A 20,375-nucleotide genomic window follows, 5' to 3' on the forward strand; every position below is an offset into this window, starting at 1 on the left:
CTTCATCTCCTCTCATGGATACACATGGCAATGTCCATAATAACCTGTCTATATAAGGACTATAGATATAAGCATACTATGATTTATAATATTTGTGTTATGATAAACTGTGATTGGTTTCACAAAACAATAGAATACTAGCTAAACCTAATCTAAAAATGCACCTTCTTGTCTTCATTGTGAGCCATGATAAATTTAGTAGTTCAGATGATTTCATTCTTCTTGGTGTAACAAACTTATAGATCTCCGTCATTATTAATTAAATATTTGATTGCTAAAGTTCTTAAAAGTTCATCCAAATAATAAAAAAGTAAACAACAAGCTAATGTCCATAGATTATTCCTCATGCAGCCATACACTTCACTTTCTTTGCATGGAAAGCATTCTTTGTTTCTTTGTGTAGTCTCTCTGGAGTTGAAACTGTGAGGTAACATCTGCTAGGCCTCTGGAAGAGCAAACCAAGGGTTAAAAATCCTTGAAACCCCCCTTGATGAACAGCAGCTTTCACATTTCATCTAACTTCTCATAGGAAACCTCTGCAAGGGTCGTCTTTAATTCTGTAACATCAGTACCTGAAGCAGACATCTCATAGCGTAGCATAGTCATTTCTTAGCTTGTGTGATTTAATGTACACAGTCCTTTGTATCCAAACTTTTCTTCCTTAGTATCAAACTTTCCAATAACTCATTGAGGTTGGTCAGATCTTGTGCAACTTAAACTTGACAATAACATAGTCCGGAAGCCATCATATATAGATATAGTCTTTCCTCTATCATCATGACCACTTGAGGAGATTCAATTAAATGAACAAAATCTTTTAGAGTCCATTGTAAACTTGTTGCAGACTGTAAAAAACCATACACAACTTCCCTCATAGGCCGCATACTTGGTCTCAGGTCATGGCATCTGTAGTTAGCTTGATAAGGTTACAGAAAATGTCGCTCATGAAGATGGCATAGTCCCAGGATAGATAGCCTTAAGAAAGTTCAATGATAATATAGCGATGTAGATGTAGTACTAGAGATCTCAGCATGTCTGTTGACTAAACAAAACAATAGCAAAAACTGTCCATGGTTCATGTTCTCCCATCAAGTGCTTCACTTGGATAAAGTTACAGGTCAGTCTCTTTCTCTTGCTTCTGGTCATCTGCTGGAGTTTGTAAATATCAGATATCAAGAATCTTTGCAAAGAATTGTAGGCTTTGATGTCTTGATTGAAGATTTTCTTTTCCTTCCCTGTCCTATACCAAAAACTTGGTAATCATTGCTATCCTATGATAATCACAGTGTATCATAACATAGAATTCTATTTGTCTCTATATAATAGAACAATATGCTTATTATAGACCTTGTTTTGTTAATGTTTGTGCTCATGTGTTATTCCAATGTATATACTAATTCTTTTATTTACCTAAACAATGTCACAACATAAAATGTCATTTTTATTAATATTCCCACATTATATTGGTTTTTAACATTACCCACAAATTGGTATCAGTGAGTGGTGTTTAAACCCAGATTGATCTATGTGAAACATTCGCTGAACTTGGCAGCTGTCTTACTGTAATCTGAGACATCAGTAAGGGCTATACTAACAAGGACCCACTAACAATAATCAGATATTCCCAATGACCATACAGCTGTGTGTATATGTATACATGCACTTATCCATACACCTATCCAATAATTATACACCTGTAGGTATATACACTGCATCTGTGTCATTATATGTAAATTCTTTTGAAATCCCACCATAAAGAGTCCTGTAGAAATAAAAACAAAATTCTGATTATGACATCATTATAACCACATGATTAAAATTACTCCCTTGTATCTAAAGCATCATGTACCTCTGAAATGTATCTTTATGTATATCCGGATAAATGTCAATATTTTTACTATAATGTCACAGAATAAAACATTGTGCACTTAATATTTTTTCCTATGTTTCCTCATGGAAACAACTAAGACACTTTTTCCTTAGTCATATGGTTTGTTTCAATTATTTTGTCACATCACACACACACACATGGTACCATACATTCCCCCTCCGAGCAGCTGCTGCAACACGTCACTCATTCATCATAGATAACTTTTACATTTACTCCCACCATTCAAAAATGCGCATTGAAACCTTTTAGTATTTTCCTAGGAAACTCCCAAAAAATAGATGTTTAATGGATCCAACAAGTCTCGGTGTATTGGTTGTTCCTCAATATTCTGATCCTTCCATGGTGAACACAAATATATATATATAGGCCTTTCCAAAAAAATTCTTCTAAAGACAAAATAGACATAAAAGAGAAAACATGGACACAAATGCATGTATCTATCTCAGGACATTCCAGGCCATCCTGTTCCCATCAATCACCTCCTAAGCCCATGCTTTTATGCTCACACTAAATGGGAATTAAAATATCATGCAACAAGACTTGGTAGATACAATACATTGTTTAATCAAATGCATTCTGTTATATTAGTACAACATATTAGCAACATATTAGCAACATAATATAAAAGAGTGCATGCTAACACAAAGCCACTATTTACAATCCACCATTATATACAAGGATGCACATATTCTTTTACATAGAGACTCTGTAACGAGAAAGAATAACATTAGAATCACATATTATAAAATTTAGCCATTGGGAGTGATTCCGGAAATAATCTAATAATGCTATATTATGTGGAAAAGTAATAGATACAATAGAGAAAGATTGTACATACAAATTCTTCCTGACATCTGAGGAATGACTCCAATACTTATTAATAACTTTCAAATTTTCCACAGGAAATTTTAGGGGAAGAAAAATGTAACCCTAAACCATACATTTGTTATACTAACAACTAATAACTAATAATTCTCTTCTCTCAGGGTCAAATTATAATTACAATGTATTAATTAGCATATTCTTCTATATTACTGCTAACAATAGAATAACTATTTTTTTTACTCCAGGTCATTTGCCAATAAATCACTATCCTTTATGTACTGGGCTACTTCTAGCCAATACCTATACCAGGCCTGATAACTTCCTGTTTCATTACATCATTGAATGCATTCCTACTCAGATATTGAGATTCACCTAATTTATACATTTTCCTGATCTTCTCCTTAATAAATGTAATGCTGCTTCGGTCTTCTATCACCTGTCAGTCTGTTATGGAGAAATTCTCTGTGTATTCTTCCTTGCCCTATCAATTACAGAGACAGTTTCAAAAATAACTCCCTAGCCAGAAACCAATACACAGGTCACAGGATCTAAAAATGGAACCAAAAACACAGATCCTCTAAACAGTCTCTTTTTAACCCTAAAAATCCCTTCACAGATAACAACTTACTTGCTCTAAGGGCCCTACAACAAAATTGTCCCCACAATACAACTCTGGTTTTTCCCATTAATTTACCTCACTTTTTATTTTTATCTCAAATAAACAAAACTTTTCAATTACTGAGATAAAGCAGCAGTCACTATTTGTTAGTTTAGTTTTCAAACATTCTAAACCTGAGACAAGAATTGTAAAAATCTTACACAATCTGATTGCAACTCTCAGAAATAACACACAACTCCAGTACCCCCAAAAATCATTATAAACTCCAGACCTCAAAGATATTACTGAGCAGGGGGATGTGTCTGACTCTGTAGAATGACATACTACTCACAACCATCTGTCACATAGAGATCTTTCAACATTTGCTATGCAATAGCACTACCCCCACCAACTCCATGTAACAGACATAGGTAATAAATCAGCCTCAGACCCTGCACTGAGAACACAAAACACAGAGGAAAGATATTACCTCATCCAGCAACCCAGCTTTCTAAGGAGCTAAGCTTTCCTAACATTCAGATTCACAACTCCATACAAGCTTCCATTTTCCACTACACTACCCCAATAGACAGTTCAGACACCTTTCTACTTTCTCCCTTTATATTAACTAGGGACTTCCCTACTTTCCCCTAAAACAAGAGGCTATGTAGATTGCGGCCTAGTGGGTGTACCCTAAGGAGTGTCCCTTCCTACAAGAAACACAATACTCAGCTGTGGGTGGGTTTTGCTGGCCACAATAGAGACACTCTCAGCACTGGGGATTGCTACCATTATAAGGTGGTGGCAGATCGTTTTCAACATGATATAAATATCCACTAACCTTTCCCTTTTTATTACAATATTCCAATTACATATATCCCACACAAATCCATCAGCTTTTTATCTCTACAAACCACCAAATCCACTGGAGTCTTGTATCCCTCAAGACACACTTTTGGCTTAAACAAAAATCGTAAGCCTTTCATTATGTTTGTTGGTTTCTGTTCCCCACAGGGGACTATGACTGGTTCCCCTACACCGCCGTCCAGGTGTCAGCTTGTTTCTTCCCACGTGATTCAATCAGGGCTAATCCCAAATTGTTTCACAAGGTGAATATCGGATTACACCGAATGCTATCCTGTGTACAAAAATATCCTGCGTGTGAGACCAAAAGGTCACACACACTGTCCAGGAAGCTTTGCTGACGCCCGTAAAAATACAAAAAACAGCAAAAAAGAAAAATCACAACCTTCCTCAGACAGAGTATTCAATACAGTCATAATCTTCCCTTTGGAGTTCAGTAACCCCCAAAAACTGAGCAACTGAGTGAAAATCCTACTTCCGCGTCACACCGCGCCCAGTCTCCCTGCGTCAGCCTACTCCTCGTGTTATTACCGTAGCTAATCTATCGGTCTCAACAGGAGGCGGTTACCTGTAGAGATTACCTGTAGAGATCCCGCGTCCTCCACAATGTAGGGTCCAATTTATACACAACAAGGGTCCCATGTCCCTCACAGTGTGGAGCACGACTTAATAATCCCCATAGGTCCCTCACAGTTCCTGGACATATAAAATGTCACTGACACAGTAAAAATGAACAACCGATAACTGTAACTATTCCTCTAACCAAGAGTCCTCTAACCAAGAGTCTTCACCTCAAAAGAGTCCTCCAACAATGAGTCCTCAGTCACACAGTTCCTAAGGGAAACCACTTCCACCAACCCAGGGTATGGTCAGTCGGTACGGCTGTGTATGCACATATATATATATACATATACACAATAAGGGTTCTTGGGTCAGTACAACAGGGACAATAAAACTGGCCGTTCAGTCCTGATCTAAAGGATCGATATAGCCACACCCAGTTTCCCAAGGACCGTCTAATACACGCATAAGCCACAGATTTATAAAAAAATCAGCAGACTTACCGTGTTTTAGTGGAGGTGATCAGCCTCCTAATTTAGGCAGGTCCTGGGGTCATCCAGTATGTAGCAAGTTGTCGGTCCTCGCGATCAATTGTCCCGTGAAGACCTCAGGCCCCACGTTGGAAATGCCACTGAAAGGGTGATTTGGGTGATTTGTATCACCCCTCTTCGAATGACCATCCCTGTCCAAATTATAACGCTGAGGCCGGCAGTGAGAAAATAACACCAAACACGTGCGTTGGTATCGCTCCTCTCTCAGCAGGGTGCACCACTTTATTGCAAATACAGTGGGGTCTTATACAGTTTAGGGTGGGCTCAAAATGGACAAGAATATACATGTTAAGTTCTCATTGGCTACAGTCCAGAGACAGGGCACAGTTCTTTGTATATTCATGACTTCACAGCAATGGTCTGGTACTTCTATTTAGGGCCAGGGCTCCTCTCAATACATCCAGGATGGGATAGCTTGATTGACAAGAGGGTCTGTTGTCCAGCAGCATGGCAGAAACAGAAAACCTTCACACGCAGATTCCATATGCTAAATATATATTGGGCTAAGACTGAAGTTAAGGAATAGCAATGGTTTTTGATATATATTTATATTATTATATACCTTCACATTAGTCTTTGTATCCTGTCACCACCTGTATGTGCGGCTGTGCCTGACCGCAGACTGAGATGGCAGCATAGAAGACTGGCTCCTCTCACCAAGACCCCTTTTTGTCTTATATTTCCAGTATATAGCCCCTGTTCTGATAAAGATTGGGAAGGACAAGGGCGCGGGACCCCCCCAGCACCCCTACAAAGCAGAAAACCGGGAAAGAGATGGGAGGGAGATTTATCAAACTGGTGTAAAGTAGAATAGTCTTGGTTGCCCCTAGCAACCAATCAGATTCCACCTTTCATTTTTCAAAGAATCTGTGAGGAATGAAAGGTGGAATTTGATTGGTTGCTAGGGGCAACTAAAACAATTCTACTTTACACCAGTTTTTAAAATCTCTTTTAATTTCTTTAAAAAGAAGGCGGAGCAGAGCACTGGACGATCAGCCAAGATGGTGACACGTGCAGCACGGGACCCCAAGACTGATGCTGACTCCAGACCGTGATGCCACATTAATCTCCAGAGCCTACCTGCGCAAAACAATCCAGCAGGCACTACATTGTGTGCTCACCCCTGTTATGCGGGAACTGGCCGACCTGAAACAAGATGTCCGTCGTATCGGCAACCGCGTGGAACAATTAGAGACAGTGACAATAGACGTAGGCAGCTTCTGTCACTCAGTGTCCCACTCCTTGCAGCAGCATGAAACCCATCTGAATCGCACTTACTTGTTCCTAGGAGAACAGGAGCAGAAAAATTCTAAGGAATCCCTGAGACTTTCGCCCCTGAGGTGATGCCGGGCATCGCTGACCAGCTTTTTGCAAACCTATTTTCTACTCCCTCCCCCATCTATTTCCTTATCTCTGTCTCCTCTCTCCCCTTTTTGTTCTCTTTAACTTTACCTGCAGCCTCATGATATTCTTTTAGTATCCGCCTAGGCTGTTGATAACAGATATTTCTCTATGCTGACTGCTGATCAGCGATATATTGGTTTTGTATTGTGTTGTTTCTCACCTGAGCGTGGTGGCGGCAACTGTGTGGGGGGGGCCAGATCTGTGAGCGTGGCGGCGGCGGGTGTGGGGTCAATGGTAGGGGCTTGGTGCTGGGGATCTCCCTGGCATTACTTCTCCCATCATCTGCTCATACTAGAGGGAGAGGACTGGTGTGTGGGGGGTCTGTATACAGGGGGAGAGGACTGGTGTGTGGGGTCTGTATACAGGGGGAGAGGACGTGTGTGTGTGGGGGGTCTGTATACAGGGGGAGAGGACTGGTGTGTGGGGTCTGTATACAGGGGGAGAGGACGGGTGTGTGTGGGGGGTCTGTATACAGGGGGAGAGGACTGGTGTGTGGGGGTCTGTATACAGGGGAGAGGACTGGTGTGGAGGGGTCTGTATACAGGGGAAGAGGACTGGTGTGTGGGGTCTATATACAGGGGGAGAGGACTGGTGTGTGTAGGGTCTGTATACAGGGGGAGAGGACTGGTGTGGAGGGGTCTGTATACAGGGGAAGAGGACTGGTGTGTGGGGTCTATATACAGGGGGAGAGGACTGGTGTGGGGGGGGTCTGTATACAGGGGGAGAGGACTGGTGTGTGGGGTCTGTATACAGGGGAGAGGACTATTGTGTGGGGTCTGTATACAGGGGGGAGAGGACTGGTGTGTATGGGGGGGTCTGTATACAGGGGAGAGGACTGGTGTGTGGGGTCTGTATACAGCGGAGAGGACTGGTATGTGGGGTCTGTATACAGGGGAGAGGACTGGTGTGTGGGGGTCTGTATACAGGGGGAGAGGACTGCTGTGTGGGGCCTGTATACAGGGGGAGAGGACTGGTGTTTGGGGGGTCTGTATACGGGGAGAGGACTGGTGTGTGGGGTCTGTATACAGGGGGAGAGGACTGGTGTGTGGGGTCTGTATACAGGGGAGAGGACTGGTGTGTGGGGGTCTGTATACAGGGGGAGAGGACTGGTGTGTGGGGCCTGTATACAGGGGGAGAGGACTGGTGTTTGGGGGGTCTGTATACAGACCCCACACACCAGTCCTCTCCCCTGTATACAGACCCCACACACCAGTCCTCTCCCCTTGTATACAGACCACACACCAGTCCTCTCCCCCTGTATACAGACTCCACACACACCAGTCCTCTCCCCTGTATACAGACCCCACACACACCAGTCCTCTCCCCCTGTACACAGACCCCACACACCAGTCCTCTCCCCCTGTATACAGACCCCACACACCAGTCCTCTCTCTCTGTATACAGACCCCACACACCAGTCCTCTCCCCCTGTACACAGACCCCACACACCAGTCCTCCTCCCCCTGTACACAGACCCCACACACCAGTCCTCTCCCCCTGTATACAGACCCCACACACCAGTCCTCTCCCCCTGTATACAGACCCCACACACCAGTCCTCTCCCCCTGTATACAGACCCCACACACCAGTCCTCTCTCTGTATACAGACCCCACACACCAGTCCTCTCCCCCTGTACACAGACCCCACTCACCAGTCCTCTCCCCCTGTATACAGACCCCACACACCAGTCCTCTCCCCTGTATACAGACCCCGCACACCAGTCCTCCCCCTGTATACAGACCCCCACACACCAGTCCTCTCCCCCTGTACACAGACCCCACTCACCAGTCCTCTCCCCCTGTATACAGACCCCACACACCAGTCCTCTCCCCTGTATACAGACCCCACACACCAGTCCTCTCCCCCTGTATACAGACCCCACACACCAGTCCTCTCCCCTGTATACAGACCCCACACACCAGTCCTCTCCCCCTGTATACAGACCCCACACACCAGTCCTCTCCCCTGTATACAGACCCCACACACCAGTCCTCTCCCCCTGTATACAGACCCCACACACACCAGTCCTCTCCCCCTGTATACAGACACCCCACACACCAGTCCTCTCCCCCTGTATACAGACCCCACACACCAGTCCTCTCCCCCTGTATACAGACCACACACCAGTCCTCTCCCCTGTATACAGACCCCACACACACCAGTCCTCTCCCCCTGTATACAGAACCCACACACCAGTCCTCTCCCCTGTATACAGACCCCCCACACACCAGTCCTCTCCCCCTGTATACAGACCCCACACACCAGTCCTCTCCCCCTGTATACAGACCCCACACACACCAGTCCTCTCCCCCTGTATACAGAACCCACACACCAGTCCTCTCCCCTGTATACAGACCCCACACACACCAGTCCTCTCCCCCTGTATACAGAACCCACACACCAGTCCTCTCCCCTGTATACAGACCCCCCACACACCAGTCCTCTCCCCCTGTATACAGACCCCACACACCAGTCCTCTCCCCCTGTATACAGACCCCACACACACCAGTCCTCTCCCCCTGTATACAGACCCCACACACACCAGTCCTCTCCCCCTGTATACAGACCCCACACACACCAGTCCTCTCCCTCTGTATCCCCCCATGTTACTATGGATACCACTGAATGGTGCAGCAGCTTACTACTTCCGGTCGAGGCCCCGCCCCTCCTGGTGACCTCACACTCAAAGATGAGTAGACACTCTAGCATCTCCCAGTAAGCACACGGCTCCTGTACAGATCTGCAGGTGGAGGGATGTGTGGAGTCTCTGCAGGGAAGGAGCTGGGGGACACAGTTAGATGCTGGTAGGTGAAGGACACTCACGGTTCCTGTCATATATCTGACTGTTCTCCTATAACTGCTGTGATTCTGTGGTGCTCAGTGTCCCGGATGTTCCCCTCCTCCTCCAGGATTGGGAAACATCTCAGCAGTTTGTGTGCAGGATTACAGCTTTACTCCATTCACTTCAAGGGAACTCAGCCGCAATACTGTACACAGCCTGAGGACAGGGGTGGAGCTGTTTTTAATTTTTTTTTTTAAATATCTCCTTGTAATAAAAGGTCAGACAAGACGACTGCCATCATGAACATGTCTTAGTGGAAGGGGATATAATACAAAGGGATGAGAGGTTTTGGGCTTCTGTAGATTACACACCGGTTACATTCTGGTTTCTTGTTACATTAAAAAATGCTGGCATCTGATTGGTCGCTATAGTCTCCTCCCATAATCTGCATAAAGTTAGTAAATCTTAGAGCCCTATTACACGGACAGATTATTGTGTGGAAAATCATTATATTGTTTAAATTTATGCAATAATCTTTATGTGTGTGTTACATTCTCTCATTTTCTGTCCAGATCATCTTCCTAGGCTCCAGGATCCTCTGCTGATATCTTCTATATAAGAGACCGACCCATCAACCATGGAGAGAGACAGAGACAAGATGGCCGAGAGGATAATAACCCTCACCCTACACATACTCTTCCTGCTTACTGGGGAGGTGAGGGATTCTGGGAGTGATGTCATCATGACATCATTATTATCTATGGAATAACAGATGGATAGGACTGGAGAGGTGAGGGATTCTGGGAGTGATGTCATCATGACATCATTCTTATCTATGGAATAACAGATGGATAGGACTGGAGAAGTGAGGGATTCTGGGAGTGATGTCATCATGACATCATTCTTATCTATGGAATAACAGATGGATAGGACTGGAGAGGTGAGGGATTCTGGGAATGGATGGAGTGATAGTAATGTGTCTCTCCATACACAGGATTACACAGTAGTGAAGAAGTCCTCTAGTGGGGGCTGTGGGGCCCCTGGATGTGAAGGATGGGGAAGAACCCTGAGCCCAATCCCGGGGCCCCTGATACATGAGGAAATGGAGGAAGAGAAGATCCTAGAAGTCACCAACAAGATGGTGGAGCTGCTGAGTGGAGAGGTGAGACTGTGGCTGCTGGGAATGCTGGGACATTATACAGTAACACCACTGGAGGGGTGGGGGGGATGACTGTGTGATCATTGTGTGTGTCAGGTTCCTATAAGGTGTCAGGACGTGGCGGTCTATTTCTCCATGGAGGAGTGGGAGTATGTAGAAGGACACAAGGATCAGTACAAGGATGTGATGCTGGAGGATCAGCAGCCCCTCCCATCAGCAGGTAATAGACAGGACTATATACACACCTCCTCTCTGTATTATCTGGATGGAAAGAATGAATTCAGTCTCTGTATGTGTTCCCTCCAGTCAGATCCAGTAAGAGAACAGCACCAGAGAGATGTCCCCGTCCTCTTCTCCCACAGGATCAGGATCAGGTAGATGGAGATGTTCCCTATGATCTGTACATCCCACCTGACTTCTCCTCCTGTCTGATGACTTTTACAATATTTCTCTCACATCTTATGGATCAGGGGGAAGATGGGAACAATATTAATGCTCTAGACGCAGATGTGAGCGGTGATGAGCAGTATAAGGAGGATATCACTACAGGGAAGGATCTAAACCATAATATTGCTATGGACAAGATAGTAAAAGAAGAAGAAGAGACAGATGACAGCAGTGATGAGCAGTATAAGGAGGACATCACTACAGGTAACCGCCCAGGTGAGTAGTGACCACTAAATGTAGAGAACAGTCACACATTCTCCTCAGTCACCGGCTGTAACTATTCTGTGTGGAATATTATAAGCTCTGTGTCCTTTGTGTCAGTTTTCCAGCTATATAATCATTCAGCCTAAGTTCTAATATAATATAGATGAGGATGTGACGCGGCTGCAGGTAATAACACATGATGTGTGTATAATATATGGAATACAGTCATATAATATGTGTGCACTGTGCCGCAAACAAGAGCTTTTGGAAACAAAGTGAAATTGTTCACCATAACACACAGAACAGTAGTCGCTAGTTACAATTGTTACTGTGATCGTTTACAACTTCTGATCCCAGCAAAAGAACAGACGATGTGTATAGTGAATATTTAAGGAAGAATTAACGATTTTTTTATGGTCAGATTAAAAGATGCTATTAACGACACACAAACGATTTTTCGATCACCAGATGATGCCTGCATACACACGAAACAATTATTGTTTACAGTCGAACAATATAATTTTTCACACGATAATCGTCCTATGTAAGGGTATGTTCACACTGAACAATCCACGCAGAGAAGTTCCCGCGGATTCCGCCTCTCAAGGTCTGCGTGCAATACTCTATTTTTTGCATGGGCGGATCCTGCCGTCCGTCCAAAGAATGAACCGTTTCATCTGCCTGACCATAAAAATGGAGTCTATTGCACGGGCGGAGATGTGCATGGCTGGAGATGTGCACGGCTTTGAGCGGCGGGATTCCTCAGTGTGAACTTACCCTCATAAGGTCCTTACATGGAAAACACCTTTAGGCACACAACATGTCTTTTGTATTAATCACGGCCGTAGTTGCAAATTGCAACAACAGCCGTGATTAATGCAAAACATAGATTGCCATAGAAGTCATAGGGAATCCCAGCCGGTGTGTATACACATAGTATACAATCCGGACGGGATTCCAACCGGCCGCACGGAAAACTGACGTGAGTTTTGTGCGCCCGCTATTTACTGAATAGCGGCCGCACAAGCCTGACAGGTCACACAATGGAGAGTGCTGCTCCGGCCACACCCTCCATTGTGTGCTATGTTGAATTTGGATGCAGCACAAATGGAAGTTCATCCGGCCGGTACTGCAGTACTGGCCAGGGTGAACTTCACGTACACCTGCCGTTCTGTGACTCAGCTGGGTCACAGAACGGCCATTGTCTTACGATGTGTGAACCTTGCCTTAATGTGGTGTTGGAGTAATCTGATAATAGGCGTCCATAGGTCAAAAATAATTTTAACTCGAGATTGGTTTTGCAGATATGCCTTCACACAAACCATCCGCAATAGTATGGAATAACACAGAGAGTAGGTGTATGCCAGGAGCTAACCAGGTTTCTAATATTGTTTTCCCAGCAGCTGGTAAGATGTGGAAGATGCAAAACAAGAGTCCGTGGAGTCTTGGTTGCGAGTCTCAAAACACGGGATAGCCAGATATCTCTAGCCTGTTGCCATGGGGTGCCTCCATGATGGGGAGAGCACCACACCACCCTGATAAATAGCCCCTTAAGTCCTACTCGATTGCGAGTATTGGAACATAAATAGGGAAACACCAGGGTGGCCCCTTTTTGTCAATGTCTAACTCAAGGTGCGAGCACTGCGATCATGACATATCTGGCTATCCCGTGTTTTGAGACTCGCAACCAAGACTCCACGGACTCTTGTTTTGCATATTTAAATTTTGGGGGGCATCAGTGGAGACTCTTGATTGAGTACTTCATTGGAGTTTTTTTCACTGTTCTCCTTGAGTTCAGTGATTACTGTGTTTTGTTGTAAGATGTGGAAGAGTAGTCGTGTATTTTTATGACGAATATTGGTGTCAGTTTTAAGGAAGTTGACCAAAGACGCCCAGACAGGGATGTATGAGGGACGATTGTAGTGACAAAGACCTGGTTTCTCCCCAATAATTTAATTTGGACACACTACTAGGTATTTGGAACAGTTGATTTCCTCTAACCCCCCCATTTGATGGAAGTTGCTTAGTGTTTACTGAGTTTTAGGGTCCCACTAGACAAAGCGATTTTTAACGATAAACGATCGCAAACAACATTGGTTAATTAACGATAGTCGCCAGTTACGATCATTTACTCCATCTGATCCCCGCAAAAGAGGGAACGATGTGCAATTACACTGAACGATTAGTGAAGGAATGTGGAATTACAGCCAACGTTTAGTGAATGATTAACGATGATTTTAGGGTCAGATCTACAGTAAATCAAGAATCAAAGACACATAAACGATTTTTCGATCGTTGCCTGCAATTATAGTATAGTCCGAACAATAATTGTCCCTAGGGCCCTAACGTTCCATCCCCTCTTCTTGTTCTCTCCACATTAGAGGGCGGCTCGTGTTCCGGCTGTAGTTCCCACACTGCGTTGCCTGCACTTACTTTGGCTTTTACCGGTTATGTTACTGGTTTATATTAGTTCATGTTTTCCTTCCCAGCTGTGGCAGAGAAACTGTCATAGAGGACTTTCTTCCGAAACTTACCAAGTCAACATTTAGTTTTCACCGTACCTGAGGACTGGACTTTTTCGTATTTTGCTGTTTATGTTTTGTTATTGCGAAACTTGGTTGATGTACCTATTCTTTGGCAATGTTTGCCATACTCCCCTGCCTACACCTTCCCATCAACCCCATTTCTCTCCCATCCCCAGATGTGTACAAAGTGGAGCAAAAAGGTTACGTTTAGTCTGCGTAACCACTACGGAGAAGTCTTGAAATATTAGTATTTTGTAGCCTCTCGCTGTGACTGATCTCTTCTGGAGGATGCTATCTATGATGGAAAAGTGAAAGAACTTAGCTTTAGTGGGTCGGAGATGCTTATTATCCCTAGGGGCTCATCCTCCATGCTTGTGCGCTCTTTCAGAGGCAGGAGTTATAGTCCGAGACTTCAGGTCTGGGGGGGGCAGAGTCCTGACATGAGAAAAAGCGGTAATCACGATGCAGATGAAATGTACCCATGTCAGTGGTTGCGAGGTTTGATGTTTGTGAAGATGTTGAGACTTTCACCCCTTTTTTGTTTTGAAGGAGTTTTTCGATTATCTGTTTGAATGTGTCCATCATGGCCGGCCGTACTGATATGTTCAGATGGGTTTTTTTTTAGTACGTTCAGAGGACGTTTTGATATATTTATTGTCTCAGCATGGTCAGGGATCGTCACCTCCATAGTAGTCGTAGCTAGACTCACATGTAAGAGTTATATAGCAACAATGTTAGCCGACAGGAGTAGTTAACGCCGTGTGAGCACGGGGAGTTATAGTAATATAGGCAGCAAACCTGAAATCCTACACCTGTGTTAGTAGCTGTAATATGGCAAAGTTGGTATGGGATAAGAATAGAATATATGGTCTGCCTTTGGTGATTCCCAGGTTGATTTAGTTAAAGGGAACCTGTCAGCCCCCCCCCCCCCCCGTGCCGGGTCAGAGCCTGGCCGACCCCCCGCTAGAGCCCCTTATACTCACCTTGTTCCCGAAGTCCCGTTCCTGGATCCGCTCCGGGGGCGGAGATATCACTGTATGAAGCCCGGCATGCGCGCTGCTGAGATGAGTCCGACGCTCGTAGAGAATGAATGGAGCCGTCATTCTATATGGGCGTTGGACTCATCTCAGCAGCGTCAGACTCACCTCAGCAGCACGCGCCGGGCTTCTCACGGTGATATCTCCGTACCGGGACCGGCTGAAGAAGCGGGACTTCGGGAACGAGGTGAGTATAAGGGGCTCTAGCGGGTCACTGTCACCCCCTTTTTGCATTTTGACTGCTCTCCACAGGGTAAATGTTACAGCTTACATTACTTATTTTATATTATACGTCATGGTGCTTGTTCTGGTAAAAAGTGGTTTTTATTATCTGTGGATTGGGATATGTGGGCGGAGCTTTGCGGCCTAAGCGCCACATCGCCCCTAGCCCCACTTAGCCCCGCCCCCACCCATGACATAATCGCTGCATATCGCTAGATCGTTAGGCTGGCCCTTCCAATGGCTGTTGAGGGGGAGGGGCCTATGCAGCAATGGCTTCTCGGGTGGGGCTAAGTGGCACTAGAGGCGGGCGATGTGGCGCTTAGGCTGTAAAGCCCCGCCCACATATCCCAATCCACAGATAATAAAACCACTTTTTACCAAAACAAGCACCATGACGTATCATATAAAATAAGTAATGGAAGCTGTAACATTTACCCTTTACACCTGTGGAGAGCTGTCAAAATGCAAATAGAGGGGGACAGTGTCACTTTTAGGAAGCAGTTTTCTAGATCTCTTGTGTACAGCAATACTGGTATTGTATCTTGCAGCAAAGATATATTGTGTTTAAGTCCACAGTATAATGGTGGGGGGTGCAATCTCTCTTTGGGGGGATACTTTTTGGGTTAATGATAGCACAGTTGTCAATTCTATTATTCTCATCCTGGATAACTCCAATAACCTCAGATGTAATAACAGATATCTGCTCTTTATAAGGAACCTATCAGAGTCCAGAACTTTCCATGTCTGCAATATGTATAAGGTTCTATTACTGGGAAATAAGAGAAATGGTGTTTTCTCCTTTGCAGATGATTCTACCAGGAGCTCAGGGGGACATCAGATCTCCTCAGAGGATCATATCACACAAGATACATATGAGGAGCCGTCCACTATCCCAGATACACCCTCAGCCCCTCACAGCAAAGATCTCTCATCTCATCCTGTTATACAAGTCCCATCTTCTGCTCCATCACAGCAAGCTGACATTTACAGAGAAGACCATGAACATCAAAGAGAAAATACAGGAAAGCCTCATTTTCCATGTTCAGAATGTGGAAAATGCCTTAGCAGTAAAAGAAATCTTGAAAGACATCAGATGAGTCACAAAAAAGAGAGGCCGTTTTCATGTTCAGAATGTGAGAAATGTTATGCTCAGAAATCAGATCTTGTTCAACATCAAAAAACTCACACAGAAGAGAGGGCATTTTCATGTTCAGAATGTGGGAAATGTTTTATGAAGAAATCACATCTCTTTCAACACCAACGAATTCACACAGGAGAGAAGCCATTTTCATGTTCAGAATGTGGAAAATGTTTTACACACGAATCAAGTCTTCGTTACCATAAAAACATTCACACAGGGGAGAAGCTATTCTCATGTTCAGACTGTGGAAAATATTTTTCTCAGAAATCAAGTCTTCTTTACCATAAACGCATTCACACAGGGGAGAAACCATTTTCATGTTCAGAATGTGGGGTATGTTTTACAAGGAAATCAAGTCTCTTTCAACATCAAAGAATTCACACAGAAGAGAAGCCATTTTCATGTTCTGAATGTGGGAAGTGTTTTAATCACAAATTGAGTCTTCTTAACCATAAAAACATGCACACAGGGGAGAAACCATTTTCATGTTCAGATTGTGGGAAATGTTTTTCTCACAAAACAAGTCTTACTTACCATAAACGTACTCACACAGGGGAGAAGCCATTTTCATGTTCAGAATGTGGAAAATGTTTTAATCAAAGATCAAATCTTTTTGAACATCAAAAAGTTCACAGAGGGGAGAAGCCATTTTCATGTTCAGAATGTAGGAAATGTTTTACTCAGAAATCACATCTTATTTCACATAGAAAAAAGCACACAGGGGAGAAGCCATTATCTTGTTCATAATGAGGTAAATGAATATAAAAGAATTCTAAATAATGAAGAAAAAACTGCATTTTATAGTAAAATAGTATAGTATTAGTAACTGTACTCACTGCACTTACTGACAGCAGCTCCCTGTGTACCCCATAGAGCTATAATCAGGCTCCTCTCCTCCAGGCTGTGCCGTCCTGCTCTGTGGTGATTCTGTCCATAAGATGGCTGTGCCCATGCCCCTCCCCCAGTGTCCTCCATAGGTATATACAGGCTTTATGGGCCAAAAACAACACATTTTGGACACTATAAGACACATAGAGGATGGAAGTGATAGAGAGGAGCAGCTGGAGGGGAAAGAGGATAGAAGTGAGAAGTGTTGTGTGCAGGAGATAGTGTCATACTACCTGCTGGACCTTTATTCCATTCATCACATCCAAACACTGACTACAAACATAAGGGAACAATCCTAAAGCCTGGATAAAAAAAGAAAAATAATTCTATCAACATATAGGCAAACAAACTAAGTTGACGAAACGGGGTAGGTCTTTTGGCCCACATAAGGATCCATAGAGATTAAAGAGTGACATCACTCGACCCTGGGAAGTTTGGCCATAGCTTTCGATACCTGTTTTATCTTCAGCGTTCAGGATTTTATTCTTTCTTTATTGGGAGGGGTGGGGGGGGTGGGGGGGGGGGTTGCCGACGTCCGGGCATCACCGTGACAGAAATAGCAGGACTGCATGTTGACTGTAGTAGTGTGCAAAATAACCTGCACTGTGGAAGAAATGAAGAATAGAGAAACAACTACTACTCATATCGTCCATAGATCACACACTTGGGGCAGGTAGTGAACATGTTTTATTATGATTTCTGTACCTAATATGAGGTGTTAGCGGCGGAGCCATAAACTTTCTGTATTGAGCGCTGAGTATAATTGATGTAAGTATCAACATATAATAAACCAATGTGAACAGAGTGATGGCCTCATGTCCTTTATGGTAGAATATCTCGTATTCTCTGTTTAGTCTATGGGGTTCCAAGTGTGTAATGCTATTAATATTTGTATCCTGTTTCCACCACTGTGTGGCATGGGAATATAGTCCAGGACCTGTATGTGCGGCTGTGCTGGTGTCTGGCAGAGGATAGTAGACTTACATATAAACAGCTCTACTGTGCACACATACAGCTCAGCTACATGTACATTACACACATACAGCTCTACTGTGTACACATACAGCTCAGCTACATGTACATTACACACATATACAGCTCAGCTACATGTACATTACACATATACAGCTCAGCTACATGTACATTACACACATACAGCTCAGCTACATGTACATTACACACATATACAGCTCAGCTACATGTACATTACACACATACAGCTCAGCTACATGTACATTACACACATACAGCTCAGCTACATGTACATTACACACATATACAGCTCAGCTACATGTACATTACACATATATACAGCTCAGCTACATGTACATTACACACATACAGCTCAGCTACATGTACATTACACACATACAGCTCAGCTACATGTACATTACACACATACAGCTCAGCTACATGTACATTACACACATACAGCTCAGCCACATATACATTACACACATACAGCTCAGCTACATGTACATTACACACATACAGCTCAGCTACATGTACATTACATATATACAGCTCAGCTACATGTACAGTACACACATACAGCTCAGCTACATGTACATTACACATATATACAGCTCAGCTACATGTACATTACACATATACAGCTCAGCTACATGTACATTACACACATACAGCTCAGCTACATGTACATTACACACATACAGCTCAGCTACATGTACATTACATATATACAGCTCAGCTACATGTACATTACACACATACAGCTCAGCTACATGTACATTACACACATACAGCTCAGCTACATGCACATTACACACATACAGCTCAGCTACATGCACATTACACATATACAGCCCAGCTACATGTACATTACACACATATACACAGCTCTGCTCAACACACATCACACACAGACAGCTCTGCTGCATACACATCACTTCAGCTCATCCAGCACAGCAGAGTCCTGCATACACTGAGCAGCAGCCCCTGATCATGTGACTGATCACATGACTGTGACATCATGGCAGGTCCTGTAAGCATGATGTCATAGTCATGTGATCAGTCACATGGTGGTGGTGGAGGAGGAGTCACATGACCAGGGGCTGCTGCTCAGTGTATGCAGGACTCTGCTGTGCTGCATGAGCTGAAGTGATGTATAGTCATGGCAAAAGTTTTGAGAATGACACAAATATTATATTTGCACATGATCTGCCGCCCTCTGGTCTTTATGTGCGTTTGTCAGATGTTTTTATCACATACAGAAATATAATTGCAATCATATTATGAGTAACAAAAGTTTATACTGACAGTAAGAATGAGTTACTGCAGCAAGTCTATAATATTTGCAGTGTTTCGCCTTCTTCTTCAGGACCTCTGCAATTCTCCCTGGCTGCTCTTAATCAACTTCTGGACCAAATCCTGACTGATAGCCGTCCATTCTTGCACAATCAATGCTTGCATTTTGTCAGTATTTGTTGGTTTTTGTTTGTCCACCCGTCTCTTGATGATTGACCACAAGTTCTCAATGGGATTAAGATCTGGGTAGTTTCCAGGCCATGCCCCCAAAATCTCTATGTTTTGTCCCCTGAGCCATTTAGTTATCACCTTTGCTTTATGGCAAGGTGCTCCATCATGCTGGAAAAGGCCTTGTTGATCGCCAAACTGCTCTTGGACGGTTGGTAGAAGTTGCTCTCGGAGGACATTCTGGTACCATTCTTTATTCGTGGCTGTGTTTTTAGGCAAGACTGCGAGAGAGCCGAATCCCATGGCTGAGAAGACACCCCACACATGAATGGTTTCAGGATGCTTTACAGTTGGCATGAGACAAGACTGGTGGTAGCGCTCACCTTGTCTTCTCCAAATAAGCTGTTTTCCAGATATCCCAAACAATCGGAAAGGGGATTCATCAGAGAAAATGACTTTCCCCCAGTCCTCAGCAGTCCACTCCCTGTACCTTTCCCCCAGTCCTCAGCAGTCCATTCCCTGTACCTTTCCCCCAGTCCTCAGCAGTCCACTCCCTGTACCTTTTGCAGAATATCAGTCTGTCCCTGATGTTTTTCTGGAGAGAAGTGACTTCTTTGCTGCCCTCCTTGAGACCAGGCCTTGCTCCAAGAGTCTCCGCCTAACTGCACACACACCAGTCCTCTCCCCCTGTATACAGACCCCACACACACCAGTCCTCTCCCCTGTATACAGACCCCACACACCAGTCCCCTCCCCCTGTATACAGACCCCACATACCAGTCCTCTCCCCCTGTATACAGATCCCACACACACCAGTCCTCTCCCCCTGTATACAGACC

At 44.1% G+C, this 20,375-nt stretch overlaps 1 protein-coding gene across 1 annotated transcript in view; it reads left to right on the plus strand.

The window, feature by feature from the left end:
• The window catches only part of LOC138786619 (uncharacterized), an 84,865-nt gene that overhangs the window by 38,496 nt on the left and 25,994 nt on the right, over nt 1–20,375 (plus strand). The window contains 3 exon segments of the mRNA XM_069963600.1: nt 4,329–4,488; nt 6,364–6,630; nt 15,705–16,876. Coding sequence (XP_069819701.1) covers nt 4,329–4,488; nt 6,364–6,630; nt 15,705–16,876 — 1,599 coding nt within the window.

The sequence above is a fragment of the Dendropsophus ebraccatus genome, chromosome 3 (assembly GCF_027789765.1).
Source record: "Dendropsophus ebraccatus isolate aDenEbr1 chromosome 3, aDenEbr1.pat, whole genome shotgun sequence".
Classification (NCBI taxonomy): Eukaryota; Metazoa; Chordata; class Amphibia; order Anura; family Hylidae; genus Dendropsophus; species Dendropsophus ebraccatus.